At 34.0% G+C, this 24,705-nt stretch overlaps 1 protein-coding gene across 1 annotated transcript in view; it reads left to right on the top strand.

The window, feature by feature from the left end:
- LOC111142277 (leucine rich repeats and IQ motif containing 1) overlaps positions 1–24,705 on the top strand; it is a 187,505-nt gene that overhangs the window by 54,065 nt on the left and 108,735 nt on the right. The window contains exons 13-16 of the mRNA XM_022495329.1: positions 4,779–4,872; positions 19,769–19,948; positions 22,110–22,556; positions 24,364–24,574. Of these exons, the coding sequence (XP_022351037.1) occupies positions 4,779–4,872; positions 19,769–19,948; positions 22,110–22,556; positions 24,364–24,574 (932 nt within the window). The remainder of the gene's footprint in view (positions 1–4,778; positions 4,873–19,768; positions 19,949–22,109; positions 22,557–24,363; positions 24,575–24,705) is intronic.

The following is a 24,705-nucleotide window of genomic DNA, read 5'->3' as shown; positions in this document are numbered from 1 at the left end:
AGAGTCTTTTGTGGTTCTATATAAATTTTAGGCTCGTTCTATTTCTGTGAAAAATGCTATTGGGATTTTGATGGGGCTACATTGAATATATATATTGCTTTGGGCAGGATGGACATTTTAACAGTATTAATTTTTCCAATCTAGCACGTGACATATCTCTCCATTTATTTGTCTTCTTCAGTTCTTTTTGTTAGTATCTTTTAGTTTTAAATATATAGGTCTTTCACCTCTTTGGTTAAATTTATTCCTAGGTATCTTATTTTTTGATGCAATTATAAATAGGATTGTTTTCTTAATTTCTTTTTCTGATGGCTCATTTGTGTAAAGAAGCCCAATAAATTTTTGTGTATTAATTGTGTATCCTTAAACTTCAGTGAATTTGCTTATTTGTTCTAAAAGTTTCTTGATTGAGTCTTTAGGATTTTCTATATATCATGTCATCTCCAAATAGCTACAGTTTTGCTTCTTCCTTTCTGATTTGGATAACTTCTATTTTATTTCCTTACATAACTGCTCTAGCTAAGACTTCCAAAACTGTGTTGAATAAAGTTGTGAGAGTGGATATCCTTGTCTTATTCCTGATCTTAGAGGAAAAGCTTTACCTTTTCACCATTAAGGATGATAATAGCTGGTTAGTGTGGGTTTGTCATATATGGCTTTTATTATGTTCAGGTACATTCCATCTATACCCACTTCATTGAGCATTTTTTATCAAAAGTGGATGCTGAATTTAATCAAATGCTTTTTCTGCATTGTCTGAGATAATCATATGATTTTTATCTTCTGTTTTGTTAATGTGATATATTATATTGACTGATTTGTGGATGTTGATAAGTCCTACTTGATCATGGTGATGTGTTTTTAATATATTATTGAATTTAGTTTGCTAATATTTTACTGAAGATTTTTTGTATCTATGTTTGTCAGGAATATTGGCTTATAATTTTCTTGTGGTGTTCTTGTCTAGTTTTTGTATCAGGGAATGCTGACTCCATAATATGGGTTTGGAAGAGTTCTTGCTCTCTTATTTTTTGGAAGAGATTGAGAAGGATTAGTATTAATCCTTCTGTGAATGTTTTATAGAATTCACCAGTGAAGCTGTCTGATCTTGGATTTTTGTTCCTTAGGAGGTTTTTGATTAAGATGGTTCAATCATCTTACAGTAATTGATCTGTTCAGGTGTTCTATTTCATCATGAGTCAATCTTGGTAGGTTGTATGTTTCTAGGAATGTATCCGTTTCTTCTAGTTGTTCCAATTTTTTGGCATATAATTTTTCCTAGTAGTCTTTTATGATCCTTTGTATTTCTATGGTAAAACTTGTACCATTTCTTTGATTTTTAATTCTATTTATTTGAGTCTTTTTTTTTTTCCTTAAGTCTGGCTAATGTTTGCCATTTCTGCTATCTTTTCAAAGAACCAGCTCTTAGCTTTATAGATCTTTTTGTCTTTTTTGTCTTCATTTAATTTATTTTTGCTCCAATCTTTATTATTTTCTTCCTTCTAATAACTTTGGGCTTTGTTCTTCTTTTTCTGGTTCCTTGAAGTGTAAAGTTAGATTGTTTATTTGAGATGTTTCTTATTTTTAGAGGAAGGCATTTATCACTGTGAACTTCCTTCTTAGAACTGCTTTTGCTGCATCCCATAAATTTTGGTATATTACATTGCCATTTTCATTTGTCTCAAGATATCTTTTTTAATTCCTCTTGATTTCTTCTTTGAAGAATTGGTTGTTTGATAGTATATTGTTTAATCTCCACATATTGGTGAATTTTCATTTTCCTCTTCTAACTGATTTCTAGTTTCATATCATTGTGTTGGAAAAGATGCTTGACATGATTTTTTTTTAACTGATACTTGCTATTTTCTTAGCAAGTGGTCATTTTTAGTCTTTTTTTAAAAATTTTTTATAAACATATAATGTATTATTAGCCCCAGGGGTACAGATCTGTGAATCACCAGGTTTACACACTTCACAGCACTCACCATAGCACCTACCCTCCCCAGTGTCTATAACCCCACCACCCTCTTTCTCCCTTCCCCCGGCAACCCTCAGTTTATTTTGTGAGATTAAGTCTCTTATGGTTTGTCTCCCTCCCGATCCCATCTTGTTTCATTTATTCTTTTCCTAACCCCCAAGCCCCCATGTTGCTTCTCCACTTCCTCATATCAGGGAGATCATATGATAGTTGTCTTTCTCCAATTGACTTATTTCACTAAGCATAATACCCTCTATTTCCATCCACGTTGTCGCAAATGGCAAGATTTCATTTCTTTTGATGGCTGCATATTATTCCATTGTGTGTGTGTGTATATATATATATATATACACACACACCACATCTTCTTTATCCATTCATCTGGTGATGGACATCTAGGTGCTTTCCATAGTTTGGCTATTGTGGACATAGCTGCTATAAACATTTGGGTGCACGTGCACCTTCAGATTACTATGTTTGTATCTTTAGGGTAAATACCCAGTAGTGCAATTGCTGGGTCATAGGGAGCTCTACTTTCAATTTTTTTAGGAACCTCCATGCTGTTTTCCAGGGTGGTTGCACCAGCTTGCATTCCCACCAACAGTGTAGGAGGGTTCCCCTTTCTCCGCATCCTCGCCAGCATCTATCATTTCCTGACGTGCTAATTTTAGTCATTCTGACTGGTGTGAGGTGGTATCCCATTGTAGTTTTGATTTGTATTTCCCTGATGCCGAGTGATGTGGAGCACTTTTTTCATGTGTCTGTTGCCCATCTGGATGTCTTCTTTGCAGAAATGTCTGTTCATTGACATGATTTCTTAAGTCCATCTGGTCTAACATGTTGTTTAAGACTGATGTTTCCTTCTTGACTTTCTGTCTGGATAATCTATTCATTGATGTAAGTGAAATATTAAAGTCCCCTATGATTTGTGTTGCTGTCTGTTTCTCCCTTTAAGGCTGTTAATATTCACCTTAAATATTTAGATGTTCCTGCATTGGGTACATAATGTTTACAACGTTATATCCTCATGTTGGATTGACCCCTTTTATCATTATGTAACACTCTTCTTTGTCTCTTATTACAGTCTTTGTTTTAAAGTGTGTTTTGTCTGAAGTAAAATCCATTTTGTTTGATATGTCTAGTAATTTTTAAAAAGACTTTATTTATTGAGAAAGAGAGAGCACAAGCACAGGGGATGGGCAAAAGGAAAGGGAGAAGCTGAACAGGGAGCCCCCCTGAACCAGGACCCTGACTAAACAGGGAGCCCGATGGAGGGCTCCATCCCAGGTCCCCTGAGATCATAACCTGAGCCAAAGGCAGATGCTTAACCAACTGAGCCACTCAGGTGCCCTGATATGTCTAGTAGTTTTTAACTACCTATTGAACATTGTATATAATACAGTTTAGTGAGTAGAAATTGTTGTCTTCCTTTTAATGGTAGTTATGTTCAGTTCTGGCAGGCAGTTAAAGCATTTATGGGTACTTTTTTTTTTTTCCTGTCTTCTTTAATTTCATTCACTCTTAGGACGAGCCATTTTAGTTTTTAACTCAGTTCATGCCCCTACCCCAAGGCATTGTGTTCACTCCTACTGCATAGTCTTTCTGGATTGTAGCTCAATCTGTGAGATACTCAATTAGGTCTCATTTCGGCTAGGCTGAGACTCCAGTGCCTCTTACTACTACATGAACTTACTGTCATCATTCAGCCTTCATCCTTACAGCTGGTGATTTCTGCTCAGTTTTTTGACCTTTCCCTGTGTGTGTGACACCTCACACTTGTCTGTGGACCTGTGGTGAATCTTCACATAGACTTCTTCCCCCAGTTCCCTCCTCACAATATACATATACACAGCTTCTTGTCAGTACTTTTCATCATAAATTCCAGCTTGTTCTAATATTTGCCTCCTCAGTCAGCAAAAGAGCTTCTTTATTTGGTCTCACTGCTCTGAAGTGGTAAACTGCATTCAGACAGAAAACCCCTGTGATTGTAGGCTCACCAGGTATGTTTCCCTTCTCTCAGAGTAAGGTTTAAAAACAAGTGCTTCCTATGTATTGTCTAGTTTTATGATATTATTCTGTGGGAGAACAATTTATTATAAATTACTCTGTAATGTATCCTAGACTGACCTACTATTCTTACTTTTGAAAGTAAAAGAGGTCCACGTAACTCTAAGTATGTGTTCAGTTTTACCACTTATTACTTCAGATTTCACTTCTTCAGATTTCGTGCTAACTCTGGCAAAAACTCTTCTAAGCCCTACACACATTACCTCATTTAACCCTTATCCAGTAAGATAGGTATGAGCCTGAATCACAAAGCAATTGTATGGTTTGCATAGGTTCACAAAGCTGCTAAATGGGAGAAATATATATTCTAACAGCTGAGTCTGTGCTCTTTTTTTTTTTTAATTTTTAAATTTTTTAAAAAAATATGTAATTTTAAAGATTTTATTTATGTATTTGAAAGAGAGAGAGACATAGAGAGGGAACACAAGCAGGGGGAGTGACAGAGGGAGAAGCAGACTTCCCATGGAGCAGGGAGCCCCTTGTGGGGCTGGATCCCAGAACCCTGGGATCACGACCTAAGTCAAAGGCAGACACTTAACGGCTGAGCCACCCAGGTGCCCCCAGAATCTGTGTTCTTAGCATAGTCCCTTTTTAAAAGTATATTGTATTCTGCAAAATAAATAATTTTTATAACTTTAATACCTACCAGTAAATAAGTGGTCATTGATTTATGATTATTTTTCTTTCTCTGTAATTACCTTCTATAATGATTTTTATTGTTTATTTTCTATAGATCTTACAAGTGCCATTAGGTGGTTTGATGCATGCTATTCTCTCCATGAATTGTCTATCACTGGAAACCCACTTCTTCAAGAAATAAACTGGAGGTAAGAAACATTGTTGCACTCTATTATATACTTTATTATAGTTGCAGAAAACACAATTTGATGAAAATTGTTCATGTATATTCATTGCTTGGGAAAAGGTAACAAAAATAATTTAAAAGTTATTCAAAATAAGAAATTTTTGCAATAGTACTTTTAAAAATCTCTTCAACCTAAAATAATTTTCGCAAATGTATGAGCTATGCAAATTTAAAATGATTATTTTGATCCATACCATTGACTGTGTGACAATTTTAGTATAAGGTTAACTTGGGGCTTGTATTTATAGAAAACACACTTATTGGGAATTACTTTTTACATGTTATCTAAATCACGTAGCTCGCTACTTAAGATTATTTTTTCTGTCAGTAACTCAAAAGAGACTTGATGTCTATTAAAGTATGACTTGTAAGGTTATGTGAATCCATGCCTCTCTTTGAAATATTTCAGTGCCTAGAAGTAATAGAAGAAAAAATGTTTTGTAATATTTTAGATCAATTTTCTTCTTTAAAAAAATGTTTCTAAACTGAAATTCTCATGCTGTGCTAACACAATTTCCCCCCAAATTGACCAGCATCTTTTCTTCCTGATGAGCGTTTTTGAGAAAACTTTCATACAACAAACTTTGTCAGTTCTATTTATGAGTTTGAATATGGTATAAAAACCACCACAAGTAAGATATTAACATTTTTACCACCTTAAAAAAATTATGTCATGCCCCTTTGCAGTCAGTTGGCTCCCTCAGACTTTAAAAATGTCTCCCTACTCCTTAATGGATTTCATTGTTTCTGATGAGAAGTCTGCTGACATTCTCTTTGGAGACTTCTAAATCTTATCTTATCAATGGTTTTCAGTACTTTGATTATAATGTGTTTTGCTGTGGTTTTATATAGATTTACTCTTTTTAAGATCTACTGAGCCTTTGAATCTGATGAATTTGTCATTTCCATAAAATTTAGACATTTTTTGCCCATTATTTTTTCACAAATTTTTCCTGCCTCCTTCCTCTCTTGTACAACTAGGATATCAATTTCACCAATATCAGATCACTTGATATATTCTAGAAGTTGCTATTGCTCTGTTCTTCTATATATTATGCCTTTTTTCTGCCTGTAGTTCACTCTAGACAGTTATTGCTGTATCTTCAAGCTTTCTGATATTTTCCTCTAACATATTTATTTTGCTGTTAAATCCAGACTTAATCAGTTCAGAGTTCAGATACTATGTTTTTCATCTGTAAAAATTTCATTTATTTTTTTTTAATATCTGCAGTTTTTCTCCTAATCATGCTCATGTTTTTCTGAATCACCTTGAACATATGAAGAATATTTGTAATAGCTGTTTCAAAATCCTTGTCTGCTGATTTCATTATCTGTATTGCTTGGGGTCTAGTTTTGTTGATTTTTTCCCCCAATTCTGGCTCATGTTGCCCTGCTTCTTGCATGCTTGGTCAATTATGATTATATTCTGGACACCTTAAATTTGGTACTGTCGATTTCTGAATTTTGTTCTTTTTCTTTAGGCAACATCTATTTTGCTTCTGATGTACAGCAACTAAGTTACTTGAAATTAGTGAGATGCTTTTAAAGCTTGTTTTTAAGTTCTGTTAGGGAAGTCTCAAAGAAATCTTTAGACTAGTGCCAGTTTAGCTTTTCTGCTCTGGAACTGACTGCCTGGTGCCTCTTACAGATATCCTTTCACCTTTGGCTGGTAAGAATTATTCCCAGCCCTATATGGATTCCTGTTAATTTTCTACCTCTTGCTTCTCTCTGGTTCTTGTCCTTCGACTTATGTGGTTTTCTCTTATACATCCTCAGAGCATTACTCATTTACCCAGGTCCAAATGAATTAAATCCCAGAATTCTGAAAGACCTTGCATATGTCCCCTCTTCTAGTACTGCTGATGATTCTGATCTGATCTTCTCTCTCTTTATGTCTAGCAGCATTCATTTGTAAAACAGTTTAACATGATTTATTATACATTTGACATTTGTATCATAGAAAGTCATGGGTACATGAAGACAGAAGTCAAGAATAGACAGGACATATAGCCTAATTTAGCAAGATAAGTTTAACAACACACTAAGTATAGAGAAAGGCAAATATGTACTGAAAGTCAGGTGGAAAACCTCTTTCAGAATCCTCAGAGTTCGGATCAAATCTATTAATCTTATCAATTTGATCAGGTAGTAAAAATAAGACATTTATGAATAAAATATAGACAAGGAAGGATACATAATTGAAAAGAAAGTTGTGATATCTGATCCTAGGGCCGAAGCAGTTGATTCTTTGTCCTGATTTGGTTTTCCTATGATGTGTTGCCACAGGCAGGAAGATCCTGTTTCTGAAGACTTCCAAAGGAATGTATGTTATGGTAGAGCCAATGATCTGGTCATGTTTAAAATTCCTATATCTGACTTAATCCACTTGCAGAACAAGATAAGAGAGTCTAGGAAGTAGTCTCTCTCCCTCCCTTGTCTGAGGCCACTGCAAACCTCTGACACTCTCTTTCCATAAGTATTGATTTCCTGAATTTGTTAATTGGTCTTTCATTAAGAAAACAGTATTTTTTTTTTTTAGAAAATAGCATTTTTATGCCAAGTCAAATACTTGTATAATTTGCTCCTTTTTGATAGCTTGTGTAGAGTTATTATCTTTGCCAGAAAATGTTTTTCTATTTTCTTTAAAGCTCAATTTCCACATAAATTTCTAAGGTTACACTATTTTTTAGGGAAACCTGGTATGTTTTTACATGTTTTAAATAGAACTTGTCAACTTCTACTTTAGAAACATCTGTTTCTAGGTGCAATTTAAGCTGTGTAGTATAGAAGAAAGACTATCACCCAGTGAAGTGGTTTTCAAAAGTGTATCTCTAGACAAGCAACTTCATCATCACTTGGACACTTGTTAGAAATGCAAAATCTTGGACATTGTCCATACTCATTTAATCAGAAACTAGGGATGATGTTTAGTAATCTGTGATTCCTTTTTTTTTTTTTTTTAAGATTGTATTTATATGACAGAAAGAGACAGTGAGAGAGGGAACACAAACCGGGTGAGTGGGAGAGGAAGAAGCAGGCTTCCCTCTGAGCAGGGAGCCCAATGTGGGGTTCGATCCCCGGACCTTGGGATCATGACCTGAGTTGAAGGCAGACGGTTAATGACTGAGCCATCCAGGTGTCCCAGTAATGGGTGTTTAAATAAGCCCTTTGAATGATTTGATGCACACTAAAGTTTGGAAATCACTGTGTTTTTAAACAAGGACATCCTATTCCTGCCATATACTGTGTGATCCTGGACAAGTAACAACTTAACTATGTCTCTGAACCTCACTAGTAAAATGAAATAATAATAGTACCTATCTTATGGGGGTAGTTATGATAATTGAATGGGATAAGTCACATATTTTGTTGGGCACAATTCCTGGAACATGGTATACATTCAGAAATCTATTTTCTATGCAAAGGCTAACCACACTATAGGCTCTTATTAAATCACCAAATATTTAGTGTATGCCTACTATATCCAGCCATTGTCCCAACATTTTGGACATTATAAAGGAAATTCTGTGCACTCCATGATTTTAAACCATGTTTATAATCTTGATAGGATGTAAAATGTATGCGACAAATGATAGCCATGAAAACTAATAGTGACAGCAAACCCTGTCTTAGTGTTTACCTTGTGCCCAGCACTGTTCTCATTTAATACTTACATTATGCCTGATAAAGTAGCTAGCTAGTATTCCCATTTTACAGGGGAAACAGAGTCATAAAAAGGCTAAATAACATGCCCAAATTTACACAGCTAGCTAATGGAAGAACCAGAATTCAAACCCATGAAATCTGGTTTCAGTTTGTGCTCTTTGACTCTTATATTTCAGTACCTAATACCAAGGTCAGATGATTATTGTAGGCAACACATACGCTTTAGAAATCCCACTTTAATTTACTGTGATAAAGAAAAAATATCTTTGCCGCAGAGTCAGACTTTGGGTTAAATATCAAAAGTTTGATAGGATTTAAAAATCAAATTTAAAAGGAAAAAAAAACCCACTTCCGATAGAGGAAATATCAATGAAAAGAGGGAATGCAAAGGTCAAGGTTAGGCTCTGGTCTATTCAGGTGTAAAGGAGACAGATAGAGGGGGAAATATCTTTGGAAGGAAGTAAGAAATCAAGTGTGTGCATTTACAGTGGGTCAGAGAATGGTCTACTATCTATACGTATTACGCCACAGCAACTCTGAGTTGGATTCTGTAATTATTATTCCAATTTTACAGAGGTATTTACTGAAGCTTGGATTCCTTGCGATTTGCCCAGCTGTGATGTAAGTGTCAGGGAAGGGATTTGAATTCTAAAGCCTGAAATTTAAATACTTTACTGTGCCACATGATATAATGCCACTGGATTGTGAACAAGCCTCCTTTATCCAGTGGTCATGTAGAGAGCCTGTAGCATACTAGAAATATGTATGGGCCTTGCGAGTAAACTGGTCAGATGCATCTAGTTCCACCACTTCCTAGCTGTTTGCCTTGCACAAATTACCTAATCTAGCTATGTCTCAGTGTCTTCATAATCATAATAATAGTAGCTACCTCAGGATTTATCCATTAAGGTAATATAGGTTGTACCACATAACAACAAACCCAGAGGTTTATGTGATTTCATAAATAGGAGCTTATTTATTGTTTATATTGTATCTGATGTAAGTTTGGCCTCTCTAAGCAGACTCAGAAACTTAGGATACTTCCATTTTGTGGCTCTGTGTCATGTGACTTCAATGTAATCTGACTTTTTTAGGTAGTAGATTCTGGTAAGGGAGGGGAAAGAGGCCACAAAGAAAGAATAATGGACATTTAACCAGTCTGCTCTCAAAAGTGGCATTGATCTCTCCTCTCATATTCTACTAGCTGTAACCAGTCATAAGGTCCAACTAACTGCAGAAGAGGCCAGAAAATGTAGAGAAGAACACGGCCACCAGAGTACGCCAGTAGTCTTTGTGAGGACTAAATATGTTGCTGCATAAAACCAATTTATAGTAGTGCCTAGCATATAGCACAGTTGGCAAATGTTAGCCACTGTTTTTAAGGACCTATAGAGAAATTTTGAATAGTTGTATGAAAAGGAAAATAGTGTTTGGGGAAGATTTTTTTTTCAGCAGCAAAGTGATAAGAGATTAGGGAAAGTAGCCAAATTAAATGTTGTTAAGAGAGTCCAGGCATTAAAAGAGGGCTATGGTTTCACTTATTTGTGGAGCTTAACAAATACATGGAGGACATAGGGAGATGGAGAGGAGAAGGGAGTTGAGGGAAATTAGAGAGGCAGATGAACCATGAGAGACTATAGACTCTGAAAAACAATCTGAGGGTTTTGAAGGGTCGGGGGGTGGGAGGTTGGGGGAGCCAGGTGGTGGGTAATATGGAGGGCACATATGGCATGGAGCACTAGGTGTGGTGCATAAACAATGAATTCTGTTATGCTGAAAAGAAATTAAAAAAAAAAGGATGTTCTAGGGAAAAAAAATAAAAAAAAATAAAAATAAAATCTTAAAAAAAAAAGAGGGCTAAAATTAAGTAGTGGGAGTGGTCTCAGATTATTGTACAGATTCTTCTAGTTTAGAGCTAGAAGAGTGACCTTAGAGTGAAAATTTCCATACACAAGGAAGAGTGATTATGTCTAAATAATTACTAAATAATCTGCTTGGCAGGTGGTATTATTTATAATGAAAGTATCTGATGTTTTTTTTTTTATTTTTTATTTTTTTAAAGATTTTATTTATTTATTTGACAGACAGAGATCACAAGTAGGCAGAGAAGCAGGCAGAGAGAGAGAGGAAGGGAAGCAGGCTCCCTGCTGAGCAGAGAGCCCAATGTGGGGCTGGATCCCAGGACCCTGGGATCATGACCTGAGCCGAAGGCAGAGGCTTAACCCACTGAGCCACCCAGGCGCCCCTGATGGTTTATTTTTACATAGATATTTTTATTTTCCTAGGTAACTATATATGTGTGTATATAGGATATGTATGTATAATATATATGTATATGATATACATATATATGACATATATATGTCATAGATGACCAAAATTATTTATTGAAGGAATACATTACAGAATTTTACACTATAATGTGTAAAAAATTGAAAAAAAATGCATGTTTCAGACCCTCTCATTTTTCTATTGAATTTTTAAAATTTCACTTTAGTGATTGAAAGTGTTATTACCTATAAATTGACAATTGATCTTATTATTGATTTGTAGTAATTATCAATGTCAGTTCTACAGCTAGGGTTCTTTGACTTTTAGGGATCCATGTTTGTCAAGTTCCTCATGTTTCCTGAAAAACTGATCTCAGGACAAATTACTAAAGACCCCCTAAATATGTGTCTAGACCTCTTGCCAACTGGGAAAAGGACTCTCTCTTTGGCATAGAAGTAGTAAAGATCTCCATCTAGATATACTAGCTCAAGTTCTGGGGCTGTGTTTTTCTTACATTAGGGTTTAAAACCCTAATCCCCAGGTTTAGGCCTCCTCATTTTCATTTATTTTATTATTTTATTTTATTTTTTAAGATTTTACTTATTTATTTGAGAGATACAGTGGTACATAAACAATGAATCTTGGAACACTAAAAAAAATTAAATTAAAAAAAATCTAAAAAAAAAAAAGTGAGAGAAAGAGAGAGAGAAAGAGAGATAACGCTCGAGGGGAGTGAGCAGAGGGAGTGGATCAGGCAGAGCACCAAACCTAATATGGGACTTGATCCCAGGACCCTGAGATCATGACCGAGTTGAAATCAAGAGTCAGATGCTTAGCCAACTGAACTACCCAGGTGCCCCTTTAGGTCCTCATTTTTAGAAAGCAAACCTTAGAGTGAAATTTCCCATACAAAAAGTGGGTGTAACTATGTCCAAAAGTCTCTGCTTCGCAGGCCATTTTATTTATAATGAAAATACCTGGTGGGTTGTTTTTAGGTATAAGTCTTTATTTTCCTCAGTAGCTATATAGACCAAATCTATGATGACAAACAGAAATAAGTGGTTGTGCCCATTATTCAGAGCAAGTTCTTTTGGGGGGGGAGCATGGTTTTTCTATTAGACGTTGAGCAAATAGAACATGAATTCTCTTGCTGATTTGATATCAGTTCCATTTAAACAGCTGCCATGTCACCAGTTGCAGTAACTAGAAACAAACCTATATCCTGAATAATCTTTGAATTTATTTAGGTTTTTTTGCATGAAGAATAAATACTTAGTTTGTTGAATCAAATAGGCGGATAGAGAAATATATTGATATAAATCTATTTACATTTACAAAGATATATATGCACAGTTTACTACTAAACTACTAAGTATATATATACTTAGTACTAAACTAATACATAATATACTTACTAAATATATATACTTTACAGTTTTAAAGAAAATATTTAGTTAGAAATAATATTGAAAGAAAAAGGTAGTACTTATAGATGTACAATTATTTAGGTATTAGACTTTTTATGTTTAAATGAACTTTATTGGACTAGACTCATACCAACTTGAAAATTTTGCTTATCAAATTTCACTTTGATCAGTTGGCCTAATACAGCTTTCATAATTTCAAGAAGAGATTCAGTTATCTAAAGGGTATAAAATCCAGTAATCCATAAAATATGGATTTGTTAATGAAAGGATCAAGTCAAACTTTAAGCAGTATGTTCCAATGAACTTTACATAACCCCTTGATACCAACAAAAGGATTAGTTATAGATTTTCCCAATTGGCTTCTTACTTTTATGTCTGGCCAGTGATAACATGGACAAAACTGATGTACTAAAAAAATCTCTTTTTAAAACTTAATCTACAGACTCAGTTTGGAATCTCCTTTGGGAATGTGTTTCGTTCATTAATGATGAATAGAGTCTCTTAAGTGACAGAATATTCACCAGGAAGTTTTCACTAAATGAAATATTGATTCAGCCCTTTGCTAGGAGGAGCCCAGCTGGAAAAACTAATGTTGATATCTCACAGTATTCTTATACTTCATTTCCAATATGAATCAACTTTTTACAGCACTTTCTAATATATTCATCATAGACTCTTATAAGGCTACATTTGAACTTAAGGCCAACCCATTTCACTACTAATTTATACAGATCTGAGAACTATTCTTTAAAAAAATATGTTTAACATAAAACACTAAGTCAAATGTTTATATTTATCATATAAATCACAAATTTCAAGATATTGTCATAGTCTTGAATATCTAAACAAGCTAAATTTTTATAGCCAAAGAAGTTTCAAATATTCTGACTCAAACTGGGAACATTTTTATATAGGTGATGAATTATAACATCAAAATATTTTTGATGTGGGGCGCCTGGGTGGCTCAGTGGGTTAAAGCCTCTGCCTTCGGCTCAGGTCACAATCCCAGGGTCGTGGGATCGAGCCCCACGTTGGGCTGTCTGCTCAGCAGGGAGCCTGCTTCCTCCTCTCTCTCTGCCTGCTTCCCTGCCTGCTTGTGATCTCTGTCTGTCAAATAAATAAATAAAAAATCTTTAAAAAAATATTTTCAATGTGAAAATTCAAGTCCTGTTGAGCCACATTCTCTATAATTATTTCCTATAGCTATAATATTGTACATAATGATATCTATATCAATAGCCATATCTAAAATATAGTATTTGATGGCAAATTATCATTTTTTTCCCTTGTTGATCTGGTTAGTTAACATCCAAACAGCTTCCACATAGTGCCATTTGTAATATCTAGAAACAAACCTAATGTCCTATATTGCCTTTGGATTTACTTATTTTTCATTATTTTAATTGTCCAGAGCACAAACAGTTGTATTAAATACAATATGCTGGTAGTAAAATATTGATCTTTCCATTAATCTGATAAAGCAAATTATTATATTTTTGCTTCTAAGATTATATTAGGTTATTTAGTTAAAATAGCTCCTTATTTTGTCAGCAATTATTTCTGAATAGAAAGCTGATTTCTCTGTATATGTGATATGTATTCTGTAACTTTAGTGTTACAAGAATACTTTTCCAAGACACTTTCATATCATTTACAAAAAACCAATGGCAATGTTAATCAGTAAGCAGATCATTTGAATATAACTGTCCAGGTCCACAATATCTCTTATTTTAGTAAATTCTCTGACATATAGGACATGCTACAAGTTTTCAAGTAAGCTATATTTTTCTTGAAAATTTAAAACAATTATGAATGATTAGAACTTCAGTTCAACCTGGAGCTTTAAAGATTTATTTATTTATTTATTTATTTATCTGAGAGAGAGCATGCACATATATGCACATGATGGAGAGGGTTGGGGGGAACAGTGGAAAAGGGAGAGGGGAAGCAGACTTCTGCTGAGTGCAGAGCCTGATGTGGGGCTGAATCTCAAACCATGACCTGATCTGAACCAAAACAAGTCACATGCTTAACTTAATCACCTCAGCCATCCAGGCACCCTGAGCATCTCTGATTTTAGCACAACTTCTTGTAGTCTATTTTCCTCCCAATGCAATGGTTCTTAATTCTTTAAGGTACATAAGAAAGGCTATATTTTAAAAATGCAAATTCCCCAGATCCCACTAGCAGAGGTCTTTGAGCATAACTGAATCTAAAAAAGCATCCCAGGTACTACTAATACAGTAGTTCAAGGACAATCTTTTCAGAGACACTGCCCTGCAGGGTTGAAGATACACAGAGGGATCTAACCTTGAATTCCCATTCTAGTGGAACTAGAGAGTGACTAAGATAAAAAATAAGTGTTTGAGACCCTGTGGCTCTCATGAAAACAGCATGAATATTTTCTTCCTTTTGTTGATACCTCATTAAATAGGCAAAATAAGACCTGAAAGATGGCTGTTCAAGAGGGTCTTAGTCTTACTTCATCTGCATTATCACTGCGGGTCCAGGGTCCTGTTGAAAAGTTTTATAGGTCCAACAGCTTACTGTTATTTAACCAGAAATGACTGAACAAAAGAAATAAACAAATCAGGTTTAACTAACTCTTAAGAAATCCAATTTACAGTAAGGAAATCTGCCTTATCTAATTTTCCTTGTAAGATATACCTATTCAAAGACCAAAGCCCGCTATTAGCATACCTCATTCCTTTGCTGGCTGGGTCCATTCTGGAGACCAAGGTATCAGACAGAAATTTGATTGGTACACAAAGAATTAGAACTGTTGGTTATTGTCTAGGGCTAGTTCCATCAAATTCTTGAAGGCTTATGTTTGCTTTCTGTATTTTAGGAGAAATGATCTAAAGAAATAAGATCATTAATAGGATTAGAGCATCTTTTTAAAACTGTCATGAACACCTATATAGTTTTAATTTTTAATACCCTTTATTACCACATTTCTAAAGCATCTTTACTTAATACCTGGCATTTTATAGCTTTAAATAAGTTTGACATTATAGTCATGTTTTGAAGAAGACTTGATGGGGTACTTCGAGGGAGATTTAGAATGCAATGTAGTTTCATTAGTAATGTAATAAATAATTTGGTAGAATAGAATATGAGTAGTTAATCTCTCCCTATTTTAATTATTATAAGATTGAGCTTTTTTAAAAAAGATTTTATTTATTTATTTGACAGACATCACAAGTAGGCAGAGAGGCAGGCAGAGAGAGAGGAAGGGAAGCAGGTTCCCTGTTGAGCAGAGAGCCCAATCCTGAGATCATGACCTAAGCCGAAGGCAGAGGCTTTAACCCATTAAGCCACCCAGGCGCCCCTACCAGCTTCAGTTTTAGAGATTAACCTTTCCTTGCATTAACGATAACTTCAGTCAAAGACTTTATGTTATATTTAATGTTATACCTATTTTATTACCTCTGATTACTTCATTACCTCTGTGGTGAATAGCTATTATCTTAATGAGCATTCTGCTTTTGAACCACATCTTAAAATGAATTGAAACAGAAATATAATATATGTCACTTATTTAACCCTTTGTGGTAAGTGTGGTAGTTTATGATAGAAGAAATATTGATAGCTTCAAGCCTAAAAAAAGCATTAAAAAGTTCAAAATATATAGACCCAAATTTTCACTTGATCTTAGTCAAGAGGCCAGGAAATGATGGACCCAAGTTTTCATAACTAGCTTAAACTCTTTAACATTGTAAAATGTCTAATAATTACCTCGAAGAACAAAATCTATTTGTGTTCCCTCTTTCCTTATTTAAATATCTGTAAGAAAAAAAGGTCTTATTTCTCAGAGTGAAGGGAGGTGAAGGTACGAAATTAATCATGCGTCCCCAGTAAATGAAAAACTGTGGTGTTTTTCTTCTCTTTTTTTGCTTTAATTTAAGGAGATATATTTATACCTTTCTTGTGATTATCTTTTATTAAGCACTATCAAGATTGTAACTATATGTAGCAATGTGTTATGACTTTAGTTAACCTTTAGAATTTGTGCCTTTAGTGGACCACATCCTTCATTTATATATAAATTTACATAAATATATAAAAATGTAAATTATATATAAATTATTTATATAGATATATAAAATTATGTTTTACAACTGTGTTTATATAAATGGATATGTCCACCCTTACTACACCATCTATGTTGAGGGAATAACTGACTGGAGCTTTCCTTCTCAAACCTTAGCATTTTATTTTTGTTTATTTATTTATTTATTTATTTATTTTTTAAAAGATTTTATTTTTTATTTGACAGACAGAGATCACAAGTAGACAGAGAGGCAGGCAGAGAGAGAAAGGGAGGAAGCAGGCTCCCTGCTGAGCAGAGAGCCCTATGCGGGACTCAATCCCAGGACCCTGAGACCATGACCTGAGCCAAAGGCAGAGGCTTTAACCCATTGAGCCACCCAGGCGCCCCAAACCTTAGCATTTTAGTAATCTTATCTTGCCATCCTTCATTTAGTTTTTAGAAACTGTAAGTTTTTTTTTTGTTTTAATTAGAAAACTTTTTTAAAAAGATTTCATATATTTATTTGACAGAGAGAGAGAGAGAGAGAGAGCACAAGCAGGGGAGAGCAGCAGACAGCGGAAGAGGGAGAAGCAGGATCCCCTCTGAGCGGGGAGCCCAATGTGGGGCTACATCCCAGGACCCTGGGATCACGACCCAAGCTGAAGGCAAACACTTAACCGACTGAGCCACTGAGGCACCCCTAAAAATCTTTATTTTTTAGAGAAGGTCAAGTTAGCAAAATTAAACAAAAAAATATAGAGAATACCCACATACACCTTGTCCCCACAGATAGACAAACTCCCCCACTATCAACATCCTGCACCAAATTTGTATACTTATTATAATTGGTGAACCCACACCAACACATCATTATCACCTGAAGTCCATACTTTACATTAGAGTTTATTCTTGGGGTTGTGTATTCTATGGGTTTTGACAAATGTATAATGACATGTATCTACTATGTTGCAGTATTATGTAGAATAGTTTTACTGTCCTAAAAATGGTTGGTGCTTTGCCTATTCATCCCACCCTCCACCTTAATCCCTGGCAACTACTGATCTTTTTGCTGTCTCTACAGTTTTGCTTCTTTCGAGAATTTCACATAGTTGGAATTGTACAGCATGTCACCTCCTTTCACTTAGTAATATGCATTTAAGATTCCTCCATGTCTATTCATGGCTTGATAGCTCATTTCTTTTTAGCGCTAAGTAATATTCCTTTGTATGGATGTAACAGTTTATTTATTCTTTCATCTACTGAAGGACATCTTGGTTGTTTCCAGGTTTTGGCAATTGCAGGTAAAGTTGCTATAAATGTCTGTGTGGAGATTTTGGAGCAGACATAATTTTTAATTAATTTGGGTATATCCAAGGAGCACATTGCTGGATTAAAGTAAAAGTAAGAAACCATGAAACTGTCTTCCAATGTAGCTACACTGGTTCTGCATTTCCACTAGCAGTGAATGTGTTTCTGTTTCTTCACATCCTCACCAGCATTTGGTGGTATGAGCGTTTTGGATTGGACATTCTAATATGTAGATAATAGTATCTTATTATTTTATTTTATTTTTTACTAATATTTTAATTTATAGTTGTCTAATGACAAATGATGTTGAACATCTTTCATATGCTTATTTGCCATCTGTGTATCTTCTTTGGTGAGGTGTTAAGGTTTTGGGCCCATTTTTTAATTGGTATATTTATTTTCTTATTGTTGAGTTTTTTTACAATTTTATTTATTTATTTGAGGGAGAGAGAGAGAGAGCATGAACAGACGAAGAGGGAGAAGCAGATTCCTAGTGAGCAGAGAGCCCCATGTGGGGCTTAAGACAGATGCTTAACCAACTGAGCCACCCAGGCGCCTTTCTTATCGTTGAGTTTTAAAAAATCTTTTTATATATTTGGATACCAACCCCTTTATCACATAATTTTTCCTAGTATGTGGCTTGTCTTCACATTCTCTTGACACTGTCTTTCACAAGTTTAAGTTTAATGAAATCCAGCTTATCAATTATTTCTCTTGAATTATGTCTTAGGTGTTATATCTAAAAATTCATCATTATACCAATGTCATCTAGATTTTCTCCTGTGTTATCCTCTAGAAGTTTTATAGTTTTGCATTTTATATTTAAGTCTGTCACCCATTTTGAGTTAAATTTTCTGAAGAGTACAGAGTCTGTGTCTGTCTGTCTGTATATGTGTATGTATTTATTGGCATGTAGATGTCTAATTGTCCCAGCATCATTTATCTTGTATTGTATTGCCTTTGCTTCTTTGTCAAAGATTAGTTGCAACTAGTCTGTTCATGGGGATCTACTTCTGGGCTCTCTCTTCTGTTCCACTGGTCTATTTGTCTATTCTTTTGTCAATACCATGCTGTCTTGATTACTGTGGCTTCACAATAAGTCTGAAGTCGAAAGTGTTAGTCTTCCAGCTTTGTTCTTTTTTCTTAAATATAGAATTGGCTATTCTGGGGTGGTTTTGTTGTTGTTGTTTTTTTCCCTCTTTTTATAAACTTTAGGATCAGTCTGTTGATATGCAAAATATTACCTTACTAGTATTTTTAGTGGAATTACATTGAGTCTATAGATCAAGTTGAGAAGAATTGATTTCTTGACAATATTGATCTTCTTATCTCTGAAGATAACGTCACTGGGCATCTTTCCATTTATTTACTTCTTTGATATCTTTCATCAGTTTGTACTTTTCCTTTTAGGAAATGAAAGTTTTTAACTAAGGGGTTTTATTCATTTAAGAACTCCATTTTACCCCTGTGATCATTAGTGGACTTGTAAAAGAGGCCCGCAGTACCCTTGTGAAAGGTTTGGCAAGTACTTCTAAATGGCTAGGTTTGGTCGACAGCTTTTGCTATCTGACTTGGTTTTTCACAGAATTAGGCTTTTAAGTTGAACAGACTTTTGCTGATACCTCAAAGATTTGTATTATTATAATCCTTAGCAAGACTCAGGAAGGAATCTAAGTTTATATTTTTCAGATCATGATAAACAGGGTGATCTCTTACTGGTCTCGTTTTAGCCCTATTCTTAAGTATATTTTACCAAGAGAAACAATCAGAATTTACCTCTACTTCTTAAAATAAACATCAAATTTCAGTAAGATTATTATATTACCATCTTTTTAAAAGAGTGTATCTGATATTATTCTTTATATAGTGTAAACTTTTATTTACTCCCAGCCCGTTTCCAGCTGCTTAAATTTCTCATTTGTGTTAAGAAGAAAATTGTTAAATGTTCGTTAAGTCTCTAAACCCTAACTTTGTACATGATATGATACTATAAAATTTTTTTAACAAGTTTGAGAATATAATTTTCTCTACAAAGTTAACAGCATTTTCTGAGATATACTCTGTGCTTATATTGTTTAAGTAATAGGTACATGGTTATTTTAGATATAAACTCTCCTTTCCAAGATAATTAATTTTTTTTCTGCTTTCAATAGGGATTTTCTACTTAAAGTGTTACCAGCTCTAAGAATCCTCAATGGTGAAATGCTAAACTCTTATTCAGAAAGGCAAACTGAAGAATACTATGAGCCAGAATTAGGACGTTTTGTGATACTTTGTCAGTCTCAGATTCAAGAATTCAACTCACTAGTTGAAAGCTATATTAATGGAAAAGGGTAAGACTGTTCACTTCTCCATGTCATAATTTAAAGAAATAATTCAGTATATGTATATAATTTAAAAATACTCTGATTAACACAATGATACATTTTTTGGATTAAGACTGTGTGTTTTAGGGATATTTTCCCTTAAAAACATAATTCAAATTATAGTTTAAATGCTAAAGTATTAGTTATAATAAGTGAAGTCATAAGGATAATTTCAAGACAAGAATCAAACATCCATTCAGTCATTCATTCAATTAATCAGTCATAAATTTGTTTGACAATTATTGTAGGCAAGACACAAAAATAAGCTAAGTATTACACGTTATCCTTAATTCACAGATTAACATAAGAGAAAATTAGTTACAATGAAGCAAGGCAAATTTTATAAGTATAACATTTATTATATATTAAGATATATTGTATATATATTATACTTATGTATTAAAATATTAGGCGAGCACAGTAGAGAAAAGTAGTCAACACATGCACATATTCAGAGGAGCAGAAGCTAAGAGTACAGACCTAATCAGATATAAAAGAAAGAGAACTTCCCACTCCCCATCCCAAATTAGGAATGTGTTAGTGTGAAAGAATTACAGGTGATCTTTCTCTAACTGTATTTTCTAATTTGCATTACTCCAGAAAACACAAATAAAAAAAGAAACAATTTCATATTTCACTTATGGTGACCCTTCATTTTAACTGAATTGTAACTGTAATATATCCTTCCAAATACCTAAACTTAATCATTAAATTGCAGTCTTTAATATTGCTTTTCACATATTTATGTTTGCTCATCTATATAAGATTTGTTTTCCATTTAACTGTTTTTAATATAATCTATTCAGATTAAAAACAAATCTCACAGCTTTAAAAATAATGCCAATTGTTATATATAATTAATGTTTGCTTTTGACAAATACTAAGATTATTTACATTTATCTTTGTGGAAAAACTAAACTTATATTTCTTTGTATATGTGTGGTAATGTAGAATTTTTTTGTGTAAAGATGACCCTAATATCCCTCATGTTGAAACAGATTCCTCAATTCCTTTGTATAATCTCTTGTCATTGCAACATGTTTCATTTTGGCATTGATCATGGAAAATAGACTATATTTTACATTAATAATAAATGGTGGTGAATTCAACACCATTCCTACACACTAAATATTCTAATATCAAGTTGAACCTTTTCTGCATTATTAGCCACCAAAATGAATGAAATACAAAATATTGAAAGTACATTGGAGGAGCCTATGCTAATGTCTAATATTACTTCTCTGAACTCAGGACTGTTTATCTCCACAGTTTACTTTCATTTTGTATGGTTAAAAGTTTTATATTTATATATATGCTTATATATATGGTCAAAGTTTTATGTTTATTTATATCCTGCATGTTTCAGAAAAAAAAAATAAGGCAGCTTGTTGGCTATATATTAAATACTGTCAAGAAAATAAACATTGGAAGTAAGTAAATTCTTAAAAATAAAACAAGGGAAGATAAGTAAAATGTACCAAGAAAAAGGCTCATATAGGTGCAGAGTCTTTTACATTTGCTATTAAGATCCCCAAATCTGGCAAACAGAAAGTTTGATTAATTATGTAAGCCATAACCTCAATAAGATAGAAATTCAACAGTTGTTTAAGAGGATCACAACCAATTATGCCTTCAAGTATTTGAATTTTCTTCGCAATGGATAATTTTTCCAGCGAAAAATGGGAATAAAAACTTTCCCATAATATAAGTTCTTTGTTTAAAAGTCCAATACAAATATTTTGCATGGCAAGAGTCAATGTAGAAAGTACTTTTAACTGTTTCATAAATAACTTCTCCAAATTTAGGCAGCCATGATTTCTCATGTTTATGGTAGTAAAAGCATGGATTTTTTCTCATTCAATTGTACCAAAAATACCTAGAATAAAAATGGTTCTAAAACTTCCAGACATTTTGTCTGGATTGACAAATCTAAATTAGCTGAACAAATATTTTCAGTTTGTTAGAAATGAGATACATTTTTACATAAATGACCAGAAATAAGGTTTTAATGAATGTTGTAGTAAAGCTTAATTTTCATGTTTACCATAAAAACAAGGGAAATTTCCAGAACCTACACATATTTTAATATTTGCTGATATAATTCTTATTAAATGTTTTGGTTGTTTAGAAATTTTGTCACCTTGGATGCTGCAGAAAATCTCTGCCATTATTTTAATAAATTAATGACACTTAGTAATGAATGCCGATATTCACATGAACATGGGAATGTAAGTGTCACCCAGAGAGAAGACTCTGAAATCCAGCAAAATCATTTGACCCCTACAAATAGTGATAGCGTACTGCAAAATAGAGTTCTCCACTCTTGTGCAGACAAATATAAACTGGACTCACCAGATACCTCTGAGAAATGGATGAACTCTGGCTCTAGTCATTCCACATTTACCAACTCCTTATGTGAAGATACAGAAGGAAGAAATCAGGAAGAAATAGTAGACCAAAAAAGAAAAAAAAGCAAATCAAACAGTATCTCCATGGAAAGAATCCCATTCATGGAAACAGTAATGACAAGTTCTCTGCTGTGGAATTGCCAAAATACTGAACATCGTAAAAAAATGTAAGATTTATAGAACATTTTTCTTTTACAGTTGTATATCTTTTATTTTTAATGGATAGTCTTAGGTAATTTTCCAAATGCTTATTTGGTAAAGGATTTAAATAACGATTGTATGTTATACTAATTCCCTTAATAATATGACATGTGTACAAATTATTAATTATAGTACAGATTAACTTTACTGAACATTGGCAGGCTCTGATTTAATTGACTGTATTTTATTAAAAAATGAGAACATGTAAAATTATTTTTTCTTTTTTTTTAAAGATTCTATTTATTTATTTATTTATTTGAGAGAAGTAGCAAGAAAGAGCACAAGTGGGAGTGGGGAGAAGGGAGAGGGAGAAGCAGACTTCCCGCTGAGCAGGGATCCTGACGTGGGGCTCAATCCCAGGACCCCGGGATCATGACCTGAGCTGAAAACAGACACTTAATTGACTGAGCCACCTAGGCACCCCATTGCCTTAATCCCCATTGCCCATTTAACCCATCCACCTGCCCACCTCCCCTCTAGCAACCCTCAGTTTTTTCTGTGTAGTTGTCTGTTTCACGGTTTGCTAACTATGAAATACTTTTAAAAAGCTAATGGTAGGCACCTGGATAGCTCAGTTGGTTGAACATCTGACTCTTGACTTTGGCTCAGGTCATGATCTTGATCTCAATCTCGGGGTCCTGGGATCTAATCCTGCACAGGGCTGGCTCCCTGCTCAGTGGGGAGTCTACTGAAAGATTCTTTCTTTATCACTCTTCCTCTGCCCTCTACCTGCTCACATGCCCTCCTTCTCTCTCTCTCTAAAATTAGATAAATCTTCTAAAAAACTATAAAGCTAATGGCTTTAATTTTTTATTGAACCAGCAAAGATTACTTTTTACTTTGGCTTGTCAAAATCTTTTTCTTTTTTTACTTTTGGCTTCAATGTCAAGCCAACAAAATTAAAATTGGTTAAACTCAGCTTCTCCTACAGTAACAGGTGCTGAGTAGGGCAGAATGCAGAGTATCATGGTAGCTAATCTTATTTTTCCTAGTCTTTATTCTTTTAGAAGTTGTCAGTATGAATGGTGATTTCTTTTCTGAAAGTTATGTTAAAAAGTTTGATATGCTGAAACTTGTATGTATTCCCTAAGGCAAAAACATTTTTAAAAATTTTATTGAAAGTAACTCTAACACTTCCTAATTTATATTTCATTAATTTAATTGATTACTTTTGCTCTGTAGAGGAGGAAAAATAGCTTTTACTTCTACCCTTCTAAGTTCTCAACTGGAATCCCTGTAACAAAAGGTAGATTAATATCAGAAAAACATAGAAATGTACTATATGCTGGCTAATTGAACATAATAATAAAAAAATAAAACAGAAAAAAAGAAATGTATTTAATATAAGTTTTACATGACATGGGAATCTTCATAAAGAAATAAAGACCTGTAGAAATAGTTAAACCTGAGCACTATTATATTAAGTTTGATGAAAAGTAGAAGGTCGTGGAAAATATGATTAGGGCAAAGTGTGTGAGCTAAGCATAGTAAACTGGGGTAAATTTAGCAAGGCCTGTTTATTCAGATTCCTCTTGTCATCCTTTCATCTTCAGATAAAAATGCTTCTTTTCACTAAGTTATTGGCGCATTTCTCTCCTTCAGATTTGAAGGTTTTCCACTCCATTTTTATGTGTATGCCTATAGTTAAGCCAAAAGTTCTTTTTTTTAACCAATACCTTACATATTTCATGTTTACAAAAATAGTTTATGAGGACCTCTCACCTACAACTGTGTTTTCATGGATACTAAACATGTTTTTTCTCTTCTTAATAGTATGGCAGCTATGGTAATCCAGGCATACTGGCGTGGTTACATCGTGCGCAGACGTATTCATTTCTCTACAAAGCTACAGCCCGCTGCAATAGGACCCCTGAGGTCCGAGCCAAATTACTGCATCAAGAATAAAACTATTTTAAAGAAAGAAAAAAGAGAAAACACTGTGAATATCCAAGAACAGAGGGAGAAGTCTGCCATTCTTATTCAGGTTAGTTTTAATCTTTTGGTGAAATAGTCCTGAGAGATGTATTTCTCATCTTTCACCGGGTTACTCTGTATAACAGACAACCGGCAAATCTTAGTGATTTACAACTACTGGATGTATTTCTTACTCAGGTG

This window comes from Enhydra lutris, unplaced genomic scaffold (assembly GCF_002288905.1).
Source record: "Enhydra lutris kenyoni isolate GAN:26980312 unplaced genomic scaffold, ASM228890v2 scaffoldscaffold7, whole genome shotgun sequence".
Taxonomy (NCBI): domain Eukaryota; kingdom Metazoa; phylum Chordata; class Mammalia; order Carnivora; family Mustelidae; genus Enhydra; species Enhydra lutris.
The sequence above is the reverse complement of the archived record's forward strand: the minus strand, read 5'-3'. Positions and strand labels throughout refer to the sequence as shown.